Raw genomic sequence first — 25,291 nt, forward strand, 5'->3', positions numbered from 1 at the left:
GGGTCCAAGAAGGGAACGGGGGAACAATAACACTTAAGTGAATATGTTAGCTGAAAGTTGATCACAAGTTTGAAGCAATACATCAGGAAATAACACTATTAATCAATTAAATTCAACAATAGTTGAGATGTAACCAAGAGTATAAATCATTTACATTTCCTGCTATCACACAAAAATCCACCAGTATTCCCCCCCAAAAATAATAAGGGAATTGAGTGCCTGTTACCTGTCAAGTTTTGGATTATCTTGTCTTTCCCTTTGTTGCTCAAATCGTAGTTTCAGTCCTTTGAATGTCTGCACATAATCTACATCTTCCAGTGCTTTCCAGTAATTTTCAATTACATGAGCTGTTAATGATTTTATATCTTCCTGTAGGAATGAAAAAACCATAAAGTGACTTACTTTTGTTCAAGTGAATTTACGTCTTCATACAATATAATAAGTAACTGAGACATTATTTTTAAAACATTTCACAGAAAACATCATAATAATTAGCTTACGCAAAAATAAGCATATGCAAAAAACTACACTACAGGCGTAGTTAAAAACCTAGAGCTTCAAATATGATTAGAGAAGCAGATATAACAGTAGTAATTTTCTAGCAATACATGCTTCAAAATATATGAATAGAATCTAAAACCCTGATAGAAAATGATATCAAAACCAATTCTGCAAACTATATTCCACTGCAACTCATAAATGTTTGTATATTGAGAGAGTAACTGTTACCTGTTGTAACCAATAAAGTAAAAAAATATATGTTCACAAGATACAGACTTAGCATTCTTTGCTGCAAATGAATTACTTAGGCAAAAATAATTATTCAATGCATTTGTTTAGGATGAGAACAAGGAAAATATTTTTCATCAGAAACTAACAGCAAGTTTTTTCTTTGTGGGCACACAATGCCTGTCAAGGTCCTTTATAGAAACCTGCCAACTTGCTTTTTTCAATTGTTTGTTATTATTTCATATATATATATATATATATATATATATATATATATATATTATATATTCATATATGAATTATTTCAATTGATTGTTACAGCTGCCCAGAGCCACTCCTAAGGGTTAAACCTAGCACAGGTCTGCATACTGGTGCAGGAAAATTGCTCTTGTATGTGGTATGGCGCTTGTAGTGCTGCACAGCCACTGGAAAATACTGCAGAATAAACACCTGAATTACCATTTACTAAGAACAAGCAAACCAACGTAAATCTTAAATACACTGATTATTTTCTTTTTTGATTGCATGCTCAAAGGTCAACTCTTTTGAATGGTAATCTATCAGTAATAATAAAAGCACTTTTTAAAAAAAAATTTATTTGCTCTCCTTAAAAATAAACCTAGAGGAAATAAAATTGACAGTGATTTACAGATAGCTAGGAGTACTCTGGAAATGCAACCTGAGTATCTATGTGATAAGGAGGACAAGAAAATAAAAGATGACTTATTTTCCCACAGAATGAACTACAGAATTAGTACGCAATCCCGAAGAGTACTGAAAGACCACAGCACCAAATTCAGGACCAGGTAAACAGACCAACCTTTTTCATAGCTTCAAAAACATTTTAAATGGTTTTTAAATGCAAAGAGGAAAGAGGACATCAGCACTGAAGGTGTCAAGAGGTGACAAAGCCTCATTTTTCCCCCACCCACTTACTCCACCGTGACTGTCTGCGCTTGCTTGCCCCCACTTATCACATTTGCAGTTTGTACAGTATCTTGTCAGAATCTGGATGAAGACAACAGTAAAGAAAGAGTACTGTGCAGACAGCCAAACTGGCCTGAATATTTTAAGAGACTCCCTATGGAAAGGACTTTGTAGCACTCCATTAATAAAAATCAAAAAAGGCATATCTCTTTCTGATGTTTCCAAATTCTTTAGAATTGACATTACAGAGCATAACTGTATTTGATGTTTTCATAGTAGTAGCTTCAAATGACATTCCTATCTTAACATGCCCATCCAATCTGCATGCTGAAACCTGAGCAGGGCTGCTTTTACACATCTGTGTACTGAGAATACACTGAGTATTAAGTGAATTTAATTCTAAAGTCATGATACGGCTTGAACATAAGAAAGAACAAATACGTAACACTGAAAATACAAAAGAAAGTTCATTTAAATACAGTTGTCAGATGGTCATATCATTATGAGAGCATAATTCAGGGCACAAACAAAGTCTACTTGAACTACAAGATGAATTACTACATTAATTATCTTCAGCATAACAGTACTTACCACTCTGATAAACTCAAACATCTCTATTATGGCAGAGTTCATCAAATTATAACGGGAACCATTATTTAGAAATGCTTTGACCACAGGTTCAAACAAAAAACTTTTCATTATGTAACGGTTGTAGAATTCATCCTTTAGTCCAATTATCTTTCTCTTGAAACGAAGGGCACCTGAAACAGAGATGTTATTAAAAGCTATGCTTTTAACATTAATAAATTTAATGAAAAAAAAAATTTTACTTGGTATCAGGGAAATTTGCAATCTCAGTACTTTTGTAGCACTACATTATTAGGACCAGGTTTTACATTCAGATATTCTCTGCTTTACAACAGTCTTAACCATACTGCTGAACATTACTTGTCCATTTTATTATACAGAAATCCTCCACTGTGATTCTTCAAGTCAAACCCCCTCTGTTCATTGTTGAAGTAATATACCACTGTTAAACTATATTGCCACTAACATAAAGGTGTAGTTTTGATTTTTGAAATGACTTAATGCAAAGGTGAAATATTTTCTCAAGTGTACTTGGTAAATTTGCTTATCATTGCTATTACTCAAATATAAATTTGACTGCATTTAAGTAAGTTCTGTTTGATTAGGATATAAAATATCTCATTTTAAAATCTGTAAACAAGATCTTCATACACACAGTAAACCGAAGATTTAATTTACATCCCGTTTAATGCTCTTTCTGAAATCCTAAAGCACACACGAATGAGTATGTGAATATCCTTACATAAATACTATTAAGAGTATAATCTTGCTGGAAGGCAGTGCGTTCTGGTTAGCAATCAGGTGCATGTGAAACACGATTACGAGAAGATTCCAAAACCAATGCTCAGGTGATTCAGTTACAAAATGAAAAAGTACTTCTTACTATATAGTACTCTCAGTCAACTTAAGGCTTTGTTTTGCACGTGCACAACTGAATCTTGGAAAAATCTTTCTGACCTCCAGAATTAAGCCACACTCCTTTGCTTTTACTGTGCTGAACACAGGAAACTATGAGCGTTTCAAAAGCAACATGCTGAACAAACATACTATTTAAAGCAGTCATCTAACTGTATCTTTAATTAAATACCTCTTATGATTTCTACTCAAAAAACATCAAAACTTACAACGGTTCTCTTAGGATATTCAATAATATTTTCAGTTCATCTCCATATTAAAGTTAAGAAAACTCCTTGTGCTTTTTAGAAAAGACATTCATAAATGCAAACTTATTTACTAATTCTAACTGACATCTACAAATCTGTATGAGAAACACAGAGGATAACAGTAGAATTTCTGTATTCAGTCACAAAACATCTCATCTGTGAAGTTTTCTTCCAGCAGAATGAAGATATGCAACAATTCACATTCACAAAATACTACTTTATTCTTTAGTGTTCGAACTTACACAATGCCAAGAAAGCGTGCTTTGAGGCCATGAGAACAAGCACCCTTCGCAAGATGTCTTTGTTAATAATGTAGTTCTTTATGTGGTAAGTATGGTGTTCTACGCAGAAAGTTAGCAATTCCAGTATTAATGCCAAGAGCTGGGCTGTCTGAAAATCATCTATAATAAAACCAAAACAAAAACAATTAAACATAACCAGGATATTGCCTTCAGAAGCTAACTTCAAATATCCAACTGCAGTCTGGTAAACATTTACAAGTTCTTGTGTTTTCCCCACCGATAGTTTAGGGAATATGAGAGTATGTTTAGTCTTTAAAATAGAAATTGAACAAGCCTGTTACAGATTGGATATTTTATATTTGTACACCTACGGCAGGAAACCCTCTTAACTGCAGAAACAATTACATTTTGTCTGTCTTAAATCAGTGTCTAAAGATTCAGAGAGTACAGAACTTTACACTAACACAAGGTTAGGTCAGCTTTATGTGACCAAATCTCATTATGTTCACATGTCTACAGACATACAATAAAACATTGCCCTATACACAGTCCCTTGACTAAGTTTACACTAAAAAAAGTTATCCATTATACCTTTTAACAAAAGTAGCATTGAAGGGAAATATCTCAGCCTCTTTTAATACTTCTAGGACAAAGTCATATCAGTATATAGAAAAAAGTAGCTCAAATTCTGCTTTTAAGTAGACAGAAACAATAAATCGAACACATTAGATTTAATCTTTTTTAAAAGGCAGTACTACCTTTTTAAGGATACTGCCAGATTGTTGACCACTAAAGAACACAATTATTTTTAAATAGAGATTTATTATTTTAAATCTCACCTCAAAACCATGTTGAAGCAAGTTGAGATACATCAGATCAATTTAATTAAGTCTTTGGAAATCTAAATTAATTTAACTAAGTCTTTGGAAATCTATACAGTTAATTAAGAAGTTTACGGCACGTCTTTTTAACGTATGTACCACCTTTTACATCCATTTTGGATGTGCTTTAATGTCAATACACAGTATTGCTGCTAGTAGCAAGAAAGTACAGTTACTTCGTTACTGAGCTTTGCTATCCTACTCTGATCTAGAAACAATACCCTTAAATTCAGCAAAGCATTTTGACCCACACCTTTCTCAGGGGCGCTTCTGGATCCTCTCTAGTAAATCCTGACTTTAAAATCAAGTACATGTTTTCAAGTCTCTGTCACAGAACAGCCCCATGAGTTACTCAAGATGATACAAATGTTTAAATATTTTGCTGAAGTTAAAGCTGCAGCAAGTCCTGTTCACTTCTTAAATTGGATCTCTTTGCTGAATTTTATACTTATAAATTATTCAAACAACTAATTCATAATTCAGTATTTTACTCTGAATTATATATCATAATCTCAGGTTCTCTTAGAAGACAAAAAAAAAATATCCTCTGACAGTTACTCTGTTCTAAACACCAACAGCCTGTCTAAATTCAACAGCCCTTGCTATGTCCAACATCCAGAGCGGTGTTACCTTTGCTAGGCTTGTCCTCTGTAGTATTGGCCAATAAAGGGGCTGTCAGAACATGCATACAGTGTTTGTAGAAGAAACCCAAGAACTCTGTCTTTTCTGTTTTCTGGAGAATTAAAAAAAACACGTATTACGCATGTAACATATCACCAAATGCTGTAAAAACCCAACTGTAATTGTATTTGAAGGTATTTACTTACATTGGCAGTGGCAAGCATATTTTCTGGATCAACTAAGGTACGAAGCAAACCCATGAGTAGCACTGCCCCTCCAAGTTCTGGATCCGTGTCACAAATCATGTGTTCTATAATGAGGTTAATGAGTAGTATATCCTAACGGGGGGAAAAAAAGATAAATTTCAATGCCACTCCCCACAAAAGAAGAAAAAGCCTAAGAGAAGCAAGTTAACTTTACATTCCAGCAACACATTCTGGGCAGTTGTTCAACAGTAAGAAGGCAAGCAGTGAAGAGGAATCTTTCTAAGCAACTAAAATGGTTCTGAAATTAAGAATCTTTAGAATTTAGTTGGAAGGAAAACTCCAGAAAGAAAAAGTAGAGAGCCAGATACTCAACAGTCTCAAACTTCAACTGATTTCTTGAAGTGTTTTCAGAGTATGCAAGTTTAGATATATATCTCCCCCCCTTAGAATACATACCAGTGTTTTATTTCCATGAACATACAACAGTGAATTTTGCTCTGCTATTGAACTTGATGAGATTATTTTCACCTAAAAATAACCCCAACATGTGCTTGCAGAAAACAAGAATAACATGTAAAAATAGAAAATAATATTTACATTTAGGAATCCCTACACTAAAGTTGCTGGGTTACCGCTGTCCCTCATAAAAGAGGACAGTCATCCAATGCAAGTGGCTGGAACCAACAGCCCTATTCCCTCTATGTCAGCTGCACTTGCAGCATGTAAGGTCCCAGCTGCTCCCTTCTTCGTCTTCCAGCACAGAAGTAGCAGTACGACTAGTTTCCTGTCCTCAGCCATGTTTTTGGCAGATAAAAGAAGACATTAACTATGTCCTCTATAGAAAAGGCAGCACAACATTTTTTCTCCCTTGATTGCTACTTTGAACTACCTTTCTTACTAATACTTGTGTGCTAGAGTTCTGTATTAATGAGTTACTGAGGATCTCCAGGAAATGCAAACCTCTGTTAAAAAAAGAAGAAAAAAGTGTCCAGAAACACTTAGGATCATATCTCTACTTCCAATGTGTGTGACAGTAAACTGAACACAGCAGGTTTCTTATATGTAAATTAAAACACATGTCCAGGCTAAGATCAAGACTTAATTTTACATTTTGCATTTTAAGGAGGACATCAATCAAAAATATTTTGTTTTCCTTGTATGGCTGCTAATGATAACCAAAACAGTGGTTTACAATAACCTGTTTTACTTTACACACAAGGGAACGAAAATATATAAAGAGGCAAACACTCATATCACTTGACTAACAGGACTTCTAAAAATGTGGTAGTTCACTGGTCTGTAATCATATGACTAGATTCCATATTTCTTCAGAACAAGGGTTCACCTCATTAAGAGAGCTGTATATAAGAGCAGCAATTTCAGAAAACAGCAATACACATGTTTCTGGGGACCCGTTACTTACATCGTCATTCTGCTGCGCTTCCTGCATGACAAACTCTCGTACCATGGATGGGTTGTATTCAACCAAATATGAGAATATATCAGTGGCTGCACTTCGTACTTGCGCATCATCCATACCCTGCAAAGTCAAATACAGATTTTTTTTTCCTTAAAATACAGGTTTCAAAGGAATGAAAATCAGAAATCACACAGCTTTTAATTCCTATTTACAAGAAGTCATACCTAACTATTGCTTAAACTGTATTCCAAAACTGGTTTGACTCTTAATCTCTTTCCTGTACAAAGCTACTGGGGAGAATATATTTTATGGCTCTTCTGTCTGTTGGTTTATTTCCCTACCTTCTTACTTAGTTGTACACCAAGGAGGACATAAAGATGGGAGCGTGAATTAAAAAACAAAAATATAACAATGCCAGGGCACTTACCAATGTCATACTGTAATTGCCTTTCAAGTTTAAAAAAAATAATTTTTGAATGTCCTGAAGCTCAAGATAAGACAAGTCAAATGAAGCAAACACTTAAGAAACCCTTGTGACTGATGTTTCGCATACCTACTTTTTAAAAAACCTCTCTGGAGAGAAATAAAATTGTTATCACAAAGAAAGTTGAGCTGACTTACCAATATGACTTCTAGTGCTGGCAGTATGCCCATATTTGACAAGGTTTTGAAAAACGCATCTCTGTTTTGAGGTTGCAGTGTTTGAGAGAATGCACAAAACTCTTTCAGAAAATTTACCTGAAATAGAGAAACACCACACTAGTTAGTAATTAAAATAAAGATATAGGTGTCACTTTGTAGTAACTGTCCCTCTCGTGTATATTTTACAGATTTCTTACCAATTCCTGTCTTTTCTCCTCATCTGTGGCTTCATCTGTTAGTTGTGCAAACAAGTCTGTCAGAAATTTTTCATCTTCCTACAAAGGCAAAACAATACCATTTGTTTATTTGACAATATCAAAAGGCATCCAAGTGTAAAACAAAGTTCTTCTAAACCATGCCTCCTGCAGTTAAAAGAGAACACACAGTTGCATACTGTATTTAATCACACCAGCATGAACTTTCTAACTTATTTTTCAAACAAATTAGTATCAGTCTTGTTTCTCTTTTCTCTGCCAATTTCATTCCGAGTTATGATGTACCTCGGGTAGCCTTTTGGCTTTTCTGTCTTCTACTGCCATCCTCATCATTTTGCCTATGCTTCTCTAATTCCCTCCCCCGTTGTAACACATCTCTCCCGCTAAACCACACTACAATCCATTGCTTCAAATGTTGATGGATTTTGATACGCACGATACTCAGCCCTACACACATTTGTTCAACTTTGGAACATCAGAGATCTTTGCAGCAGAACTACACCAAGGACATGAGGACATGATGAAGCTGTCTAATAGCAGGAACAAGGTGAGACTTTCCCCAGAGTTGTGAAAAGGGTAAATTCTGAAAACCTAAACAAAGTAACTGTTCCTAATGTATACTGCATTCACTGGGCATTCTGGCTGGCAACTATCAAAATCCATTCAGTTCAGTTAATTTTCATGCTGCTGTAGTTTAGCAAAACCACAAACAGCATCCAGCGCATTACAGATGTGTATCTTCAGAACAGAACAGCAAAGCTTAGCTTTTCATCATCTCTACAGTCTTAGCTAGAAGATTAATAAAACAGAAATGAACCTTCCCCTATCCTTTCCCCAATATTGTAATGTAATAGAGAGCACTTGCTTGAAAAAGATACCTTCACATGAGATCCAAATGGATTTATTTTAAAAGCCACCAGAATGTTGAGCTGTTTCTTATGAAGTCAGTAATGCCGCACGCTGTTTTGTCCATCCCAAAACCACAGTGCTACAAACTCAAGTTGCCTTGCTTACTTTTACATAGCATAATGCAGAATCGTGGAAGTACTTAAGTACATCCAATAAACTTTCTTATATTGCAAATTTTCTAGGTACCTCATCCAGGCAGCCTTGCAGAGAAAACGAGCACCTCAGTTCCGATGGCACACCATGCTAATGCAGCTCTAACGCCTTCAAACCCAGCCCAGGATCCCTGCATGGCACTGCACAGCACAGATAAACCCAGAATAGGCTGGCACGAGCCGCTACCCTACAAGGCATTTCACCACACTCTGTGGAAAAACCTATATTTAGGGTATGCCACGTGTTTCCTCTTGTTTTGATGCTGTGCTTTTCTTCTAATGGGAGAACAGTCTGGTGACAATGAGCAAAGAATGATTCCTGGACATAATTTCAGGTGCTAGCACTGTGACTACTTCAAAAGCAAATGAAAAAGAGATAGAAAAGGCCTCATCTGAAGTTTATTGAGAAGACCACTCTAGAAGGTCAAACCCTGGAAATCTAAGATTTGACTTCCAGGTTTCAATAGTCATACATGCTTAAAACAATTAACTAGTAAGGACTGATTTCAAGAAACAACTTCAGCTGTGAGGAAAGAATGCAAGGATGTCTGCTTGCTATCCAGCTCTTACATGGCTGATACATTTTCTGATCTATTATTTAACTCCTTAGACATGAGAGCTAACATAACTAACCTACAGTAGACACACATTTATTTACTCAAAAAGAACATATAAACATTTCTTTCAAATAATGTGCAAGTTATTCTCCTTGATTAGCAGTACGTTTAAGAATACTGCTATTTTGATCTCGCTGTAAAACCAATTTCATCTATCAGAAGTATCGGCAAGATGCATGCTTATCCCCAGCCGCGCAGCGTAACCCCATTTCCATCCTGAACTGTGAAAGGAAGCTTTCACCTCCCTCATAAAACTTACTGGAAGTAAGTTCAAGTTAATGCCACAAAAATACTTCTGAATGATCATTAAGGGGAAAAAAAAAACAAAACAAAGAACACTTTTCCCACAGCAATGTCATCTCCTCTCCCAAATTCCACTGAATGCACTGTATTTTAAGTCAACAGCACTACCTGAAACCTCCAGGCCTCAGCAGAGCTCTAATCTCAGTTAAAATCAGTGGGATTAAGATGGCAGTGAGTGAGTGGAGACATCCCGCCCGACAAACTCCTTACAGGGATAACATGCAGTAAGTGGTGGTTATCCCAAGAAAATAAGAACAAGCTGTTATTAACTCTGCCATTATGCCTCAGCCCTGAACTGCAGGTAGGTGCAGCCTCATTGCAGATACTTAACGAAAGGCAGATAGGTTGTTACTGATGGAAAAAAATCTTTCACGTTTATAGAAAACTTGTGAATGCAATGAATATTCAAAATACAAGACTCTCAAGCGGTAAGATTACTGAGTAGAGCACTGTGTCTAAAGTTACACACTTGAACAACAACACCGCGATCTATGGAAACGCACAGGACGAGAGCAAAGTTCATGTCTTACAAGTCACAAAGCACCAACACCGAATGCTACAAACACACGAGCTTCAATGTCTCCTGCTTTTTTTATAATGTCTCCTGCTTTTTTATTCCAACTTGGAAAAATCCCTCAAAAATCTGTCTGTGAAGTAAACGCAGCACAAATGCATAATTCCTTGCAGTTTTGGCCTCTTAATGCAGACAAGTATTTGTATATATATGAGAAGCTGGCAAAATCATCCATGTCTTCCTAGAAAGAATAAAGATAGCTTGCAGAGTAATTATACAATCTAGCTATGTATTATCCCCACGCGCAAAAATTATTACCTATGCAATAGTTTAACTATGCATATGCCAAACACTAGGTATTTTCATCTATGCTTCTGCAGGACCTAAGTACATACTGCTAGGATTTCATACATTTTCATGTTCATGATGATAAATTAAGCCAGGCTTAATTTATCTTCATGAACTCATTTATGAATTTAGAAACAAGAAAACCTACAGATCACCAAAAAATGCAGTATTTATATTTGTGAATCAATTTTCAAAGCACTCGTTCTCTTCCCAAAAGGCACTTAAAAACATTAGTCTAAAATAGGCTTCTATTAAGTATAATTAATTACAGACACCTCATGTCTGTGATTAGACATAAATGACAAAAACTATCCCTTTCGAAAAACAAAAAAAAACAAAAAACAAAAAAAACCCAAGAAAATCAGCAAAGCCTAAGCTGAAAAAAGAGTATACTTTCCATCCTATTTCCCATCTCTGTATTCATTTTAGTCAGAAATAATATTTCAGCCCAGAAATAAAAAAGTTTCATTAAATGTTACCAGCAAACAGAAACTTACAGTTTCCAACGTGCACTCCTTCCTGCTACCACACCAGAATATTTCACAGTTTAAATTGTTTTGTCTCTTTTATCCCATCCTGTCTTCCTACACATGCTTTCATTTGCTATCACTGAGCTATTTCCACTTGAGGCAACACTCTGAAATAGCAGCGGGATCCACCCGATCACCTCTGGAGCTTCTGCACACATCAAAACCCATTTTCTTCACTGAAGACGTTACCCTCAGAAATCAGTAGCACGCACCACTTGCAAACTTCTTTCACTAAGACATTTCCCACAGCAAGTGGCACTCTCACGCTTTACCGCAAGGTAAATTTTACTGCAAAGGAGATCTCCAGAGTTACTCCTGAGCTAACTCCTGCAAAACAGCCGACCTGTGGGAGACGTTCCAGTCCTCACATACGTGGGCAAAACTGCCTACATGCACTGCCACAAGTCTTCCTCAAAACCACCTACAGATAATTCATGTACATCCCTGGGCTTCTGCTAAGAGGAAGTCAACTCTCTGTAAAACCACTTTTAAAACGAAGAACAGCCTATTGTTATATAAATCTAGTAAAACACAGAGATGTACCATCCTTTAGCAGACAAAAAGGAGGGGGGGGCTATCAGCAATATGATTTCTGTGTTTAAGGAAGCTGACCAGCAATGCCACGTGATCACTGCTGTACTAGGCACACACATTGTTTTAATGTATACCCAATTTTCCCTTTCCAGTCTCCAGCTTTCTGAAAACAAAAGACTCTAGCCTCCAGACAGACAAACTCAAAGTAACCCTAACACCACCCTGTATCCTGGAAGATAAAAGCACCACGGGATCTTGCTGGCAAAAAGAACACGCCAACGTGGAGGGGGTAGAAGATGGAAGGAAACGGTGTTTGCTCACTCTATGGCGCAGTTTTGCAAGTTTTTGTTTTTTAAGAACTATTTAATAATACAGAGGGAAAGAACTGGCGGCCTCCAGTGCAAACATTAGTATGTATTTTTTAAAATTGCAAAAGAGCGTCATATAAAGTAAGAAACACCACTTACCTGTCCCACCCCCACTCTCAGAACTGGGCGAGCTCCACGTTTCAGCAAGGCTCCGTGGTGGCTATGACATCTCAAGACTAGAACAGGCTGGACCCCAAGCACTGAGAGCATATTAGGAGGGGCTGAAATTGGAAAGAAATGTTATACACCTCTTTCACATGTTCTGTACAGTGAATCGTACAACCTGTCACTGGGTAGGTTTCTACAGCAGCCAATTCCGCAGGCTGGAAATGCTGGTGTCACGGGTTTGTTATCCACCATGACCAACGTTATCTAGCATAGTGAGATCTTGATGAAGTTACTTAAAATAACAGATCTTAAGACAACTACATCACAAATAAACTAACCTCCATTTCTCAGAAAAGCCCACCAGCGCAAGCATATTTATAAAGGTTATGGGAAAGCTAACCTTAATGAAGAAGGAGGGAGGAATATGTTCATAAGCCTAAGTACCAGAGGTGACCAATTCTCTATTCTTGGTGTTACCACAGAACATGCAAGCTACTCACCTACCTAAGAAACCAAAAGGAAGAAGTTATCTTCCATGACTAGAGAATACATCTCTCTTTTTTTCAAAGAGGTCCAACATCTCTCAGCCAGAGAATATGCAGCCAGAATAAGCGCATTTTTACGCAAACCTCCACACAGCAGTTTGTGAAACTTACAGAAATAACTAATTATAACTGAAAAGCTGACCTTAAATGGAGTCCAAATGCCTTAAGTAGAACAGAGAAGTAATTCTGAGTAAAGTCAAGACTGGCCTGTCAAAAAGCATAGGGCACGATCTGCAGTCTTGTACAAATTTTTAGTAACTTTTCTGTAGGTAAGTTATGGTTGAGTTAATCTGAGATGAGGGTATCGCAAAGTGCCACTTGAGTTAACATGCAGCCTGACACAAAGAGGGCTCTTTAAGAACTTATCTTTTCATGGTGGAGGTAACATTTTTTCTTCTCCTCTCCTTTAAAGAGAGAAAACAACAGAATACTGAGCAGCCCAGTTGTATGGACAATAGTTGCATGGCACAGGATACCAGCTGCTCATGGAGAAGTCTTTACTTTTAATGCAAGATGTAAAACTTATGGTAGACATAGCTCTTCTGTCACACCCTCAGTCCCAGACAGACAATCTGAAGTCAGCAGCAGAAGCACAACCACCTGTATGACACACCAACTAACTTAAGAACTTGAGACTCATCCGTGCCTCCCCATGAAATACCACAATGCATCCCAGAAACTCTCCAATTAATAATAACTTACAAAAGAAACAGCTTCTTAAATACACACAGAAGGTTAGTGAGCACCAGGATCTCCTAAGACCTACAGTAACAAATGCCAGGAACCCCAACTTTGAGTCTGTCGTGAAATAAGCTCCCCCAACCCCTCCCCAGAGTGCTGTAATACAGCCAGCTACAGAAATACATACCAAACCACACACCAAAAGAAGAAATACTCTAAGAATTAATTATAGAAGTGAAATCAACAAAAGCAGTCTTTTAATTTTGATATCAGAATATTACTTATTCTGCGTAACGGAATGAGGACCAGTGTCATACATTTTGTATAGGGACTGTGAGAGCAGAGAAAGGAGAAAGGAAAAGGGAGAATGAGACTTCAGGGGACAGAGATTAGAGAAAAGTATAACCTGACACACTGCTCTATAAATAAATGAACACATAAATGACAGGTAAGTAGGCTTAAACCTTGGCTTACAACTACACTATGAGAACCTGAAAAATTAACCAAGCCTTTTAATCTCTTAGAAATGTAATACCCTTGTAATTTGTGATATCCTCTTTTAATTCCCTCAAAAACAAGAATTAATCACCAAAGTTTCTGTCACAGTTCCAAACAGACTCCTATTTATAAACTACACAGCCCCCCCTCAGTGCTCTAAGAGCTGTACTATGAAAGGACTAGCAAACACGAAGTACCAGAGGACACATTTTATTCCCTGTGTAGTACCACTCTGGGCTCCTCCAATCTACAGAAAGCGCTTGAACAATCTGGAATATTTATCTTACTTTGAAAGTTGTGCAATGCTAGTTCTTCTGGCTCCACCACACATGGAGTATTCTTTATTCTCAATCACAAACAGCAACAAAAGTAAGATACGGTTCAGAAACTTGCAGTCACACAAGAAATGAAAATCAGATCGGAGCTGCTATTTCATCTGTGAACTGCAACCAACACGTTTGGCAACCACACAGAACCCTGATATTCTAACCCAAATTTACCCTACCTGTGTCAACCTAACACTGGCTTTAAGAGAGAAGGGAAAAAAGGAAACTAATCAGCCACTAGTCCTTTATCAAAGTACCCCAGGATTTCTAGCAAGCATGCCCTTAGTGATTTCGCAGCACCAGGTGCCCTTTCTAGTTGCCCAGTTTCAACAATCCAGACCCGCCTCGGTATCAGCCACTGACACCAGGACTCCGGGAATAATTATTCTCCTCAAGCCAACATGTATCATCCTTGGGACTTTGCTTTTAGCAGCCTGTGCAAAGAGGTCAAGATATTTTAGAGACACTAGTCATACCAGATACTCGAGTGGAAACACCTTAACTAAATCTTTTCAGCACTCTCCAAGTCAGGCCTGTGCGTTTCCTCAAACCGTCCAGTCGACGATTAAGGCTTTCTGACTGTTTCAGGCAGGCACCTGTTGTGACTTTGTTCATCAAGGACACACCTACGGATGGGAAGAGGGCTGGTAACATTCAAGATGCCCTAGGTGTTCTAGGTGGCCTCCGGCGGCTGCTCCAGCAGGCAATGGTCTTTCCACGAGGCACGTGCCTCAGCCTCCAGGCCCGGGTGGCTGCCTCGTGTACCTGGCTGCTTATCAACTGCTCCACGCGGGGACACGACACATTCGAGCCCAAGGGACTGGGTTCAGTAATTTCAGCATCCTGATCAACCGAGCGTGGTGGATGAAAAGTCACGAGGCCTACTTTTGACACTTGTTTGCCACACGAGCTTTCAAAAGTCATTTTCACTCTTCTTTGTTGTATTTTCCATGAAATTAAACAGTGTGCACACTGAGACTCGACTGAAGATTCAAATAATTAACTTCATCAGCAGCATCTACCATTTTGCCCATTACTCCAGATCAGACAACTCCTACAAAGATTATTTGCTCCTTAAAAGTTAGGAGAATTTCAAGAACGATAATCAACTTGTACATACTAAAATACATATGCTGCAACAACTTGCTGAATTTGTTGAAAATGTTAAGAAGCTGCCAGTACAAAGATCCGCTACCTACTTCTGCACACTTCAGGAAGCTCATGGGTTGGTTTGGAATACTTAACACATGTAAGTAAGAAATCTAAAGCATCAGTTACATATAATCTCTTTACGCTTGCAGTACGACGTACATCATGGAAAACTAGTAATTTGACACAGTCTTGTTTAGGGACTTAGAAGAAAAACTAAGGAAACATTCAAGCACCTATGGCAGTGTTATATTCTGAACCTGCACTTTCCGAACAACTTCCTTAATTTCAAAATCAGAATCAGTTATATCCTGGCATGAGATTATATTTATGAAACTTAGGTGAAATAATTTGACCTTTTTTTTTTAGTCATCCTTAACTGTAGTGCCTGAAAAGTCCCCAAATACAAGAAAAAAAATAACAAAAACCACCCTTCAAAATGCAAACAGTACTATTCATTTTAACCAACCCTACTGAGGATTCTGCATATTTTTGCTCCACATAAATCATCAGTTATAGAGAATCTAATCCAAAATCTGGAGTTTAAGAACATATATTTAAAAGCTCAGCACTCAAATTCCATGCCTTTTCCTTACATAATACTTCAAAAAGACTTTCAGAATCACAGAAGCAAAGGATCCACTGAAGCACCTCAATTTCCCAAGAAATATTAATCATCTTTCTCTGTCCAAGCTCAAATAAAGAGACAGGGAAATTCTCAAACTTACCTGTAACATACCAACTATTTCCACTTTATTAAAAAAGATGAAAGAATGAAGTGTTGATAGCATATTTTCCTCAAAAACTGAGGGAGTGGGTAGGACCATATCTTGAATATACTGTACTCTGTATGTCTGATGTATTTTTTGCTTCAGCTCTGGATCAGATATAGGAATCACCTCTTTAAATTTTGCTGTTTTAGTCAGAAATTCCCTGTGTTTCCGTGACTGTGATAACGATGGATCATATTCTAGGCATCCAATTACGTCCATTATACATTCCTCGGAAAACATGACTTCAAAAAGTGCAGTTCTGTTCAAAAGGAAGATTCCCTTGATAATTTCATATAAGTGGTGTAGTCCTTCAATGTTCTCCAAGTCTTCGCACACATGAAAAATTTCTAAGAGCTTCTTAATATAGCCCTCATTTTCCAGTGCTAGTGCGAGTTTTTCACGACGTAACGGTGAAGGCAGTGAAGATGCCACAAGTTCTGCAATTTCTTCTAGTCGACTTAATTCACAAGAAGGTAATTCAAGACCTGGTGATGACATATCATCAAAACGTTCTTCCTCAGATTCATCGACGAGGTCCTGAGTAATATCGACAGAAGGATCTTTGCCTTGAACCTATAAAACAAGATGTTTTCAAGAAATAGCATTTAATGTTTATTACTATTACAATGTTTTTTAAAAAATACCTTTTCAAATGTCACATGCTTTTTATTTGTATGGTCAAAACAGAAGTGCAAATGTACGTTTCACATCACGTGTAACTGGTTTGGAACATAGGAGATAATGAAAAGATTTCCTCAAACAGAATGCTTTACAAAAATTATTTCTACATTAGCTGTTCAACTCTATTTATTTTCTATAAATAAAGGGAAGAATAAAGATAGTTGTTAATGTTAATCTCAGGTTGTCTAACTGGTCTTGATGCTTCTCAAAGCTTCAGCAAGCTTGGAGTGAAGAGGCCAGTCTTGTCAAAAATTCTCTGCTTTCAGTACTGAGAGCCACAAGTCAAAATCTGTTATCATGCACTTTTGAAATACTCAAAAGAGGCACAGAATCCAAAGCAAAACCTGCAAAGCTCTTAAGAACAGAAAACCCCAAATCAACATATACAAAAGGGTAGTGAAAATCTGGAGCTGTCAGAAAAAGAAGGCACAGGACCCGCAGAGGGATCTCTAGAGCTACAACGAGGAAACTGTGCAAAGTACAAATTAGTGAAAAAAACTGAGACAGATGCTTGGGCACCAGAGTGTTTCAGCTTTAATTACATCTTAACTGTAGTATCTGCTTGGAGTCTGGTGTGTCAAATGCAGAAAGGCAGTGCTGCCTGGAAGAGTGGAAGGCACTTTTTAAACTTGAAAATCAGCAAAAAAGTCTGGGAGAAATAATTCTCCATGGATAACAGCAAGTCTATATATAGATTAAAATCCAGAATGCTGTTAAGACCCACTTACTGTTCTGCTTCCACATCAGCAACCACTTCCAGTGTAAGTGCTGTCAAAGTTTTCCTTTTAGAAAAAGCTGTAATGACTGAGGAAGCTTAAGATCTTTAAAGTACACTAGACAAAAATACAATAGCATGGCCTCAAAACAGGATGTAAAGAAACTGGGTTCTTACAAAAATACTAGCTCTTTATTTAGAGGCTGAGGAAGCTGGGTTTCTTATCTGGGTGTTTCCTAAGCACAGAATTTCCCCTTTCCCCCATTTTTTGTTTCTGTCCCCAACTTTTGGTCCTTTGACTACTAAGGTTCTTGGAAATGTTTCTGTACTTATTTACGTTAGTAGAGAAGTGTTGAAAAGACTCATGAGTTAAAAAAAAAAAAACAAACAGGATCTAAACACATGCAATTATGAAGCCAGATTTCTTTTGCTTTATTTCTGAAATCAATGAGAACAAGCTACAGAAGACAGAGTGGAGAGAATGATATGTTTGTTAACAGCACAAAGAAAGAGCACACAGGGAAAGAATTCTTAGAAAAAATTAGAGAAATCCCACCTAACGTAGCAAAAAAAAATAAGAAAAGTTACAAGGTTTGGAATTAAAAAACAAAACAAAACAAAAACAAAACCAACACCTGAAAAATTGAACTAATATTCGTGAATACACTGACTAAACTCTTCTGGCTATTGCTCAATAGTTAATAATTGACAATATGTTAACAGTGCTGATTCAGTAACTATATAGTCATCCAGTCCTAGCAGTAAAACTATATATAAACTGCTTGATTTCTTTAAACTGTAAGAATTATAGCTCTGAGAGATAAAGAGCTGTCTCCAACTATCAAATTATTCTTTCACACCCTGACAATCAACAGCACGGTGTCATATTTACATGGAAAAGAGTTCTCTGGAGAAACTCATCATTCCCTTCACCTGAAACAGAAGTATGAGATAAGAGAAAGAAAAGAATGAAAAATGGAGAAATATGAATATGATATAGTCAAATCCATAGGAAATATATTCTAAAATCAACTAAGAGCTCATACATTCTTCTTTCTACAATAAAACTTTAGAAGAAGTTTTTCTCTTCTGGCCAACCAGAAAGAAGTTAATTATGAAATTAATTGTTAGGAAATATTTTAAGCACTCATTTTGGAGAAAACCTTCCTTGGGAGGTAACAGATATAAAATTATTTTGAGGAAAAAGACCTGGAAAAGCTCCAAAAAAATCATAGCTTATGCTCATATCAAAGTTTGGGGGGAAGGAGAAAGTTTTCAAATGAAACATGCAAAATTTGGGGAAGGTGGAAAAGAAGGTAGTTTTGTTTCCCCTTTCTATCTGCTGTGTAGAGATTCGCCTCCTAGAATGGCCTAAAAACTTCAAACACAAACATTAAGATGATTTTGATGTCTCGTGCTTATATTTATCAAACTTACTTACCTGACATATTTTTTCCCATATTTCATCACAGCCTGCTTTTTCTTGAAAGCTAAGTGCCAAATCATAATTTTCAGCCTCAGACCACACAATCAAGGTATCCTTTAAAGACAGGAAGAACCGTTTCAGGCAATGTATTTAAGATTTTACAAACATAAACAGTGTTTAAAGAGTAAAATTTTAAAATAAGGACAGCTTGATACTTAATTATGACAGGACAGTTTTACAATACAAATGTAACCATCACACTTCATAAGATTTTGATATGTTCTGGGATTTTTAGGATTAATAACACTTCTGCATAAATCAGAATAAGCAAGTTCCAGAATGATATAAAAGTTTTAGTTCCTAATTCACATGACCATAAAATTGTTAATCTTACAAGGCTGATCTATAATATGTACTTTCACCTCAGTGCATCCTCTGATAAAACATGGTAACAAAAGCAATTGCTTTGTTTTTTTTTTCTTTTAATGTGTTTCAATTAGACCACATAATACTGCAAACTTTTGTAGGATCCCACTTACAATCACATTCTTGATTTTTTAATAGGCCCTAGGAAACGTTGTGCTAATGCACAGACCAGCTGCCTATAAAGAAGCCCCAAGATGCCTACAAACTTTAAGCAAGAACAGATCCTTGAATACACTCACAGTTAACGGCCTAGAGTACGCACACCGATTACACTGAACCACACACACCATTTCTACTCCTTCCAAACTACAGTTCTGAAAGGAAGTTTTGCTCTAGATCTGCAGAAGTTAGTGGAAAGAGTGCTTAGCTGTATTTACTACCCCAAAACTTATGCTCTCATCTACTTAATGGAATAGGCCAAGGTTTTTACGGAGCCCTCATACTGCATGCAAAACCAGTACGTAGAAGTGGAAGCCAAGCTGCAAACAGCAATGTCACACACTGACAAGGTAGTTGATGTGCTGTTTTAGTTTACTAAATAATTGTTAGAACTACAAAAACAAAACAACAAAAACACAAATGAGAATACAATCTGCACTGTTTATACACTGAATCAAGTTTTATTTCAGAAGTCTCCTGTCCTCTCTAAGAGCTAGCTGAAATACAGCCACATTAAACATACACAGCCTCATGAAATCACATTATTTCAATTAATGCGAACATACGCATTAATGCAAGAGACATGAGCATTTTTCTACTTATATGTCAATGAGAACCACAAAACAGACTCTCCTTCGTTAAGTACAGATTTTGCTTATAGTGATTATTCCTAAAGGAACTAATTTTAAATACTTGCAAAAGCACTCTAGGTTGCCAGGCGTTTATAAAGACTGTTTATTGTTTAGGCTTAATTTATTTCAAATATCGAACGAACACTGAAGATAAAGAGAAAACATACATTTAATTTCAATATGCACTTACCAGAAAACTCCTCAAACTAAACTACAAACTAAATAGCACGATCACCTAGCTCCAGCAGGACTTCAGTCAAGCAATACGATTTAATCAATTTGCCATTACCAGGGCAGCCGTACTGCTTCAGATGCACTAATGCATTTACCTTGCAAATGGCAAATAGTTTACCTTTTCCTTTCCCACAGGGTTGAGGAAGAGGTGGTGTAAAAAAAGAAAGGGATTTAGGAAGACCACCTCCAAAATACAAAAGGAAGAAGAAAGGCACAATTAGTAGTTTACTCTCTACATGACAGGTCATGGTGCAAAAAAAAAAAAAGACCATTAAAGGGCTAGGAACAAAACCGAAGTTGCGTCAGTCACTAAACACTGACATTTCTTTAGGTACATTTATTTCACCATCTTTTAAAAACAGTATGTACCTCACTGCCATATGCATCAGGATCAAAATCTAATACATGCATCTGCCATTAGTATCTACAGTACGGTACTTTTCAAGACCAATCTCTCATCAGCTTCCCACTGAGTAACGCTGTGTTTTATTTAAAACAAAGCGCACTAGATCTTACATAGAAGCAGAAGTTGCAACACTCCTATCTAATTACATTTTCATTCAAGTGAAAGATTACTTCTTAGATTTCTAAGCAAGCCATTTTCAAAAGATCAAAACGTTTTTTCTTCCCTACAAAGAACATGACCAACAAGTAAGGAAATTACTAAAAGAATGCAAATAAGGACAGTGATATTTATATTAACTGCTGTAAGCTGACTAAACAGAGCCCCTAAGTTTCTGAATAAAATCCAGCATTGGACCAACACAGATCTGTCTACTGTGGGAAGAGGAGGGATGGAGAAAGGAAGGCAGGCACTGGATGTGTGAAAGAGAAGACACACAGGTAAAGCTGCTTCTGAAAACTGTAGCTGCAGATGGAGAAAAGCATATTTGGCCCCAGCATAGCAATAGGTTTTTCTTATGCAAGATCATCTATTATGATACACGGAAGTTCAGAAAGTATTTTTTCACCTTTACAAATTCTGATTTTTTTCATTTCTTCTTTGGATAGTGAAACTAAAAACTGCTGGAAGAAGTTCAGTAGCAGAACAATAATCTTCAAAGTCACTTTATTAATATTGGAAAAGTATCTTCCAGTTGCCAACATTAAAACTTTCGAAGTATTAGTTATTTGTCTTATTAGCACATAAGGATTTCATATTATCAATTAGTGTCTCAACAGAATTGTATCAATTGCTATTCTCTGGATCTTTACTAAGAGCCTATTTGTTTCTACAGCCTTTCTTGCCCCAAAGGGCTTTTAAAAAGAGCATGAGAAAGTGAGAAAAGCCCTGCACTATTGCATAATATACTATTCAAAGTTTAAATGTCACTTTCTTAATCCTATGAAGTACGTAATCATCAGGAAAAAGAGCAGTACAAAACTTAGACGTGTCCTTTAAGGGAAGTCACTGAGGGAAATTCCAGATGTACTTAAAAATCAAGAATAATGTACTTTCTGCTTGCTTTATTTAAAGGAATCTTTCTGTGTTTGATCTGTGGTCTCCTAACAGTGTAATCTAAATCCACTAACTACTCCGGATCTCTCAGCTGTGGAATAGGACTACCTCTTGCTTCCAAAACACCAAGTTTTGTTTCTTGCTACTCCAAAAAGCATTTGACATTTTGTAAGATTGCCTCCTCCGTTCCAAGAGGAAACCAGAGTGTGCATAAATACGCTTATTAATATTAGCTATTGGTTAAGGATGTAAGGAGGTGAGTCTTGAACCTTACTCCCCTATAAACATAAAATTGTCAATCGTAGATCATTCATAAAGCAGTTCTGGCTTGAATGGGTCAAACACATATCCATTTCTCTGCACTACACAGAAATGTTATCCTTGAGACCAGGAAGTGAATGGGACTGACTGAAGTGAGTATCTAGAATTTTGTTTTTATCTAGCTTGTCATTAAATGAAATTTACACGTGAACCTGCAGTATAAAATCCTAGCTACACTGTGTGAACTGAGTCATAAATAAGGACCAACGTTTTATCATGGTAGGCTTTTTTTTTTTTTAATTGCTCTAGGAGAACCCTAGCATTCTAACTTCTCATGTTTTTCAAGATACACTAGAGTTCTTGGCAAGATCTTCTTTTAAATACGATAATAACTGGGAAACTACTTATGTAGAGTTCAGTGTGTTATTCCGAGTATGAAAACCATTTGCTGCTTTGCAAAAATATTTTGACAATAGTGCCAGCTGGATGTGTCATCATTACCTTAGCCCATAGAAAATTTGCTGTTGCCCTAGAACAGCTTATAGAAATTTGTCTTCTCTTTCATATTATTGTTCATTATGATAGATCAAAAGGAATCTGGAATTCTAAATTTTAAGCAAATATTCTGAGCATGGCCTCTTTTTAGACAACTTGCATTCAACATCCCCATAAAGAGGTACTTCTTTTTTACCAAGGGAGGTCAATTTTTTGTACTCTTATCCTTATAAACATACGGCCCAAGTCAAAACTTTGAAACCACAGTTTGGCATTTCTCCGCTGCTCGGTTGATTTTTGGCTGGATCAAGTCCACACAGAGAAAGCCATGGTTGCTCTGAAGAACAGGCTGCTGGTTTTCAAGGAACCACTCCTGGGTGCTACAGCTTTATCTGAGACTCTGTTTCTAAAAAGCCAACATCAAATCTATTTCTGCAATGGATTAATGCAGAAAGCAGTGACAATTTACTTAGATGGGCAGAGCTTAATATCTGCCAAATGATTGCTTTTTGAAATAATTTCCAAAAGGCTTATTTTTCTTCATAGAAAGGTCCTTAGATATCAAGTTCTCCCCGTAACACTCATCAGAAGTGATTCTTTTATTACACCAGTTTTATTTAACAGTTAGCAGGCACATTGTACGGCATTCATACATTCTCCAAAGCAAGCCCTGGGATTTCATAAAGCAGAATTAATGAGTAACTAGTAACTCAGGATTTGCTTCTGCTCTAAGACTGATATAAGATTTCTTTTCTAATGTGACATAAGTCAAGACAACTATTATTGTTTGGCAGTGCTCTCTCACTGGAGTGGTCACATCCATGGTGAATACTAGCCTTCTCTGCAGTTATTTATTGTCAACACTGAAAATATTTCTAAAACAAAAGTGAATTCTTATGCATCTACCACTCATCCCTGTGATATTTGGGCTACTCTCAAGAAGCATCAGTGAACCCCCAAATTGGACAGTCTATCATATAAATTCTTTCTTGTTTTCTTTAAGAGTGACTGAATCCCTTCCTACCAGCCCTCAGGTGAGTTAGGCCTGTGGCACTTTCCTGGGCCCCACTGAAAGTTCAGCTGAGTAAGGGTGTTTCTGCTGCTCTGGGCCTGCCGGAGTGCCAGCCTGCTTCTCTGATAAGCACTGACACTGTTTATATTTACAGCCTGTTCCCTGGGCATCTCAAACTGTCTTTTAGAGTCCTGTTAGCAAGCTACATAAAGTCAAAGGCACAGCCCCCAGCTTTCTGCTTAGGAAATAAACTGCTGGCACTACCCAACTTTGCCAAGGTAAACATATATCATTATTGAGGTAGGGTGCAGCAGAAGCTTCAGGTTAAAAAAACCCTATCCCGTTAACGTAATGTGAAGCTAATTCTGAAACTGGCTTTGTGCATTTGTATACATAGGTCCTGGATATCTGGATGTGATAATTTGTTATCCCCTAAACTGGAACAGCACATCAAGGACATGTTCAGTCTTCTGGCAGAACATTTCCTGTTAGCTTCTGTGACGCCCTAACTGCCACACTTGACTTTCTCAGTTAGCCATCTGAGAGCTGCATCTCCATGCATCACGTGGAATAAAATCAGTTTATTAGTTCCATAACAGAACCTTGTCTCACTGGCCTAGTGGCCATATGCAGAAACAGCAGAAGAATATATTTCACAGGAAAACACGTCAAGGTAAAGGAATGTTTGATCATCTACTTACATTAACCAACCCATTCCAAAATTGACAGTAGTCACACTCCTCTTTGTTTCCTTCCCACCCCACAAAAACATACACTTCCTCACTACCTGAGCTGCAGTAGGCATAAATTTTATTGAAATAGTTTCACCATTGGTTCACTTGTTCCTGACAGCAAGTGTAGGAAGTTCATATTCTCTAAGAATTCTGCCAATGCCTTTTGGGATCTTTCTGAAATTTAGCTTTGTTAATAACAGGTTTGATCTCCTTCATTGAAGGACAGACACTTTCAAGTTACTTAGCTAGAGCACAGTACTCTGAGTGAATTTAAGTTTTGTGTTCTTGTGAAGAACTGAAAGAGGGATGGCTAAAGCAAAGGACACAAGACACTGAAGTTTGTAGTGCAAGACTTCATAGATGTAAACTGTGAGCAACTCAAGTCTTTTTGTGCCTGAAGCAAAGAAGGGATGTAACACGTACTTCATCACTAAGAGCGATGAGCTGAGGATCTAAGTCTTCATTGATATACTTCATTGATATACTGCTGAAGCACTGTCAATGTATACTGAAAAGTGTGTTCCTGAGTTCACACCCACATCAGCTTTCTCCCTAGATAAACTCGAGCATTTATTTCTCCTTTAAGGTTGCATAGGAAGATGTGTAGTGTCCTAAAATACAACTGCAACTGTCCATTTTTTTGAGTAAGGATCACTCGTGTAAGAACAGCACCTCCATCAGTAGCATCCCTGAATTACGTCACTTTAATGCCTTTAAAAAATGAAAAAACAGCATAAACAGAAAAAAAATCAGAGCATGGATTGAAGTGTGTAAATAGACTTTACCAGGACATTACAATTAAGTTATCTTCCACATAGACACACACACACTAGTAAATGTAAAACAACGGAAGAAGAAAACTAAATATTCTACACGTGGTCCAGGCACCACGTAGTGTAATTAAATTCCACTTACTAAAAAGAATTTGCTTTTAAGATGTATACTACTTACCTGTAATTAAATCCAGTATATTCCATACCTACGTTATACTACCATTATTATAACTTTTTAAAATAAGAATACCAATAAAACTTAACTTATAGCTCTAAATAAGAACACAAGTCAGAA

The 25,291-nt window shown here is 37.0% G+C and overlaps 1 protein-coding gene across 1 annotated transcript in view; it reads right to left on the reverse strand.

Annotated features, from left to right (window-relative positions):
- Positions 1-25,291, reverse strand: part of PPP4R3A (protein phosphatase 4 regulatory subunit 3A) — a 42,531-nt gene that overhangs the window by 5,165 nt on the left and 12,075 nt on the right. Inside the window, exons 3-12 of the mRNA XM_080596263.1 lie at positions 18,827-18,925; positions 15,945-16,562; positions 7,617-7,694; positions 7,399-7,515; positions 6,781-6,897; positions 5,358-5,489; positions 5,161-5,263; positions 3,650-3,808; positions 2,248-2,417; positions 227-369 (exon numbers count right to left, since the gene is read on the reverse strand). Of these exons, the coding sequence (XP_080452389.1) occupies positions 227-369; positions 2,248-2,417; positions 3,650-3,808; positions 5,161-5,263; positions 5,358-5,489; positions 6,781-6,897; positions 7,399-7,515; positions 7,617-7,694; positions 15,945-16,562; positions 18,827-18,925 (1,736 nt within the window). The remainder of the gene's footprint in view (positions 1-226; positions 370-2,247; positions 2,418-3,649; positions 3,809-5,160; positions 5,264-5,357; positions 5,490-6,780; positions 6,898-7,398; positions 7,516-7,616; positions 7,695-15,944; positions 16,563-18,826; positions 18,926-25,291) is intronic.

Source organism: Anser brachyrhynchus (genome assembly GCF_964034855.1).
Source record: "Anser brachyrhynchus genome assembly, chromosome: 5".
NCBI classification, from domain to species: domain Eukaryota; kingdom Metazoa; phylum Chordata; class Aves; order Anseriformes; family Anatidae; genus Anser; species Anser brachyrhynchus.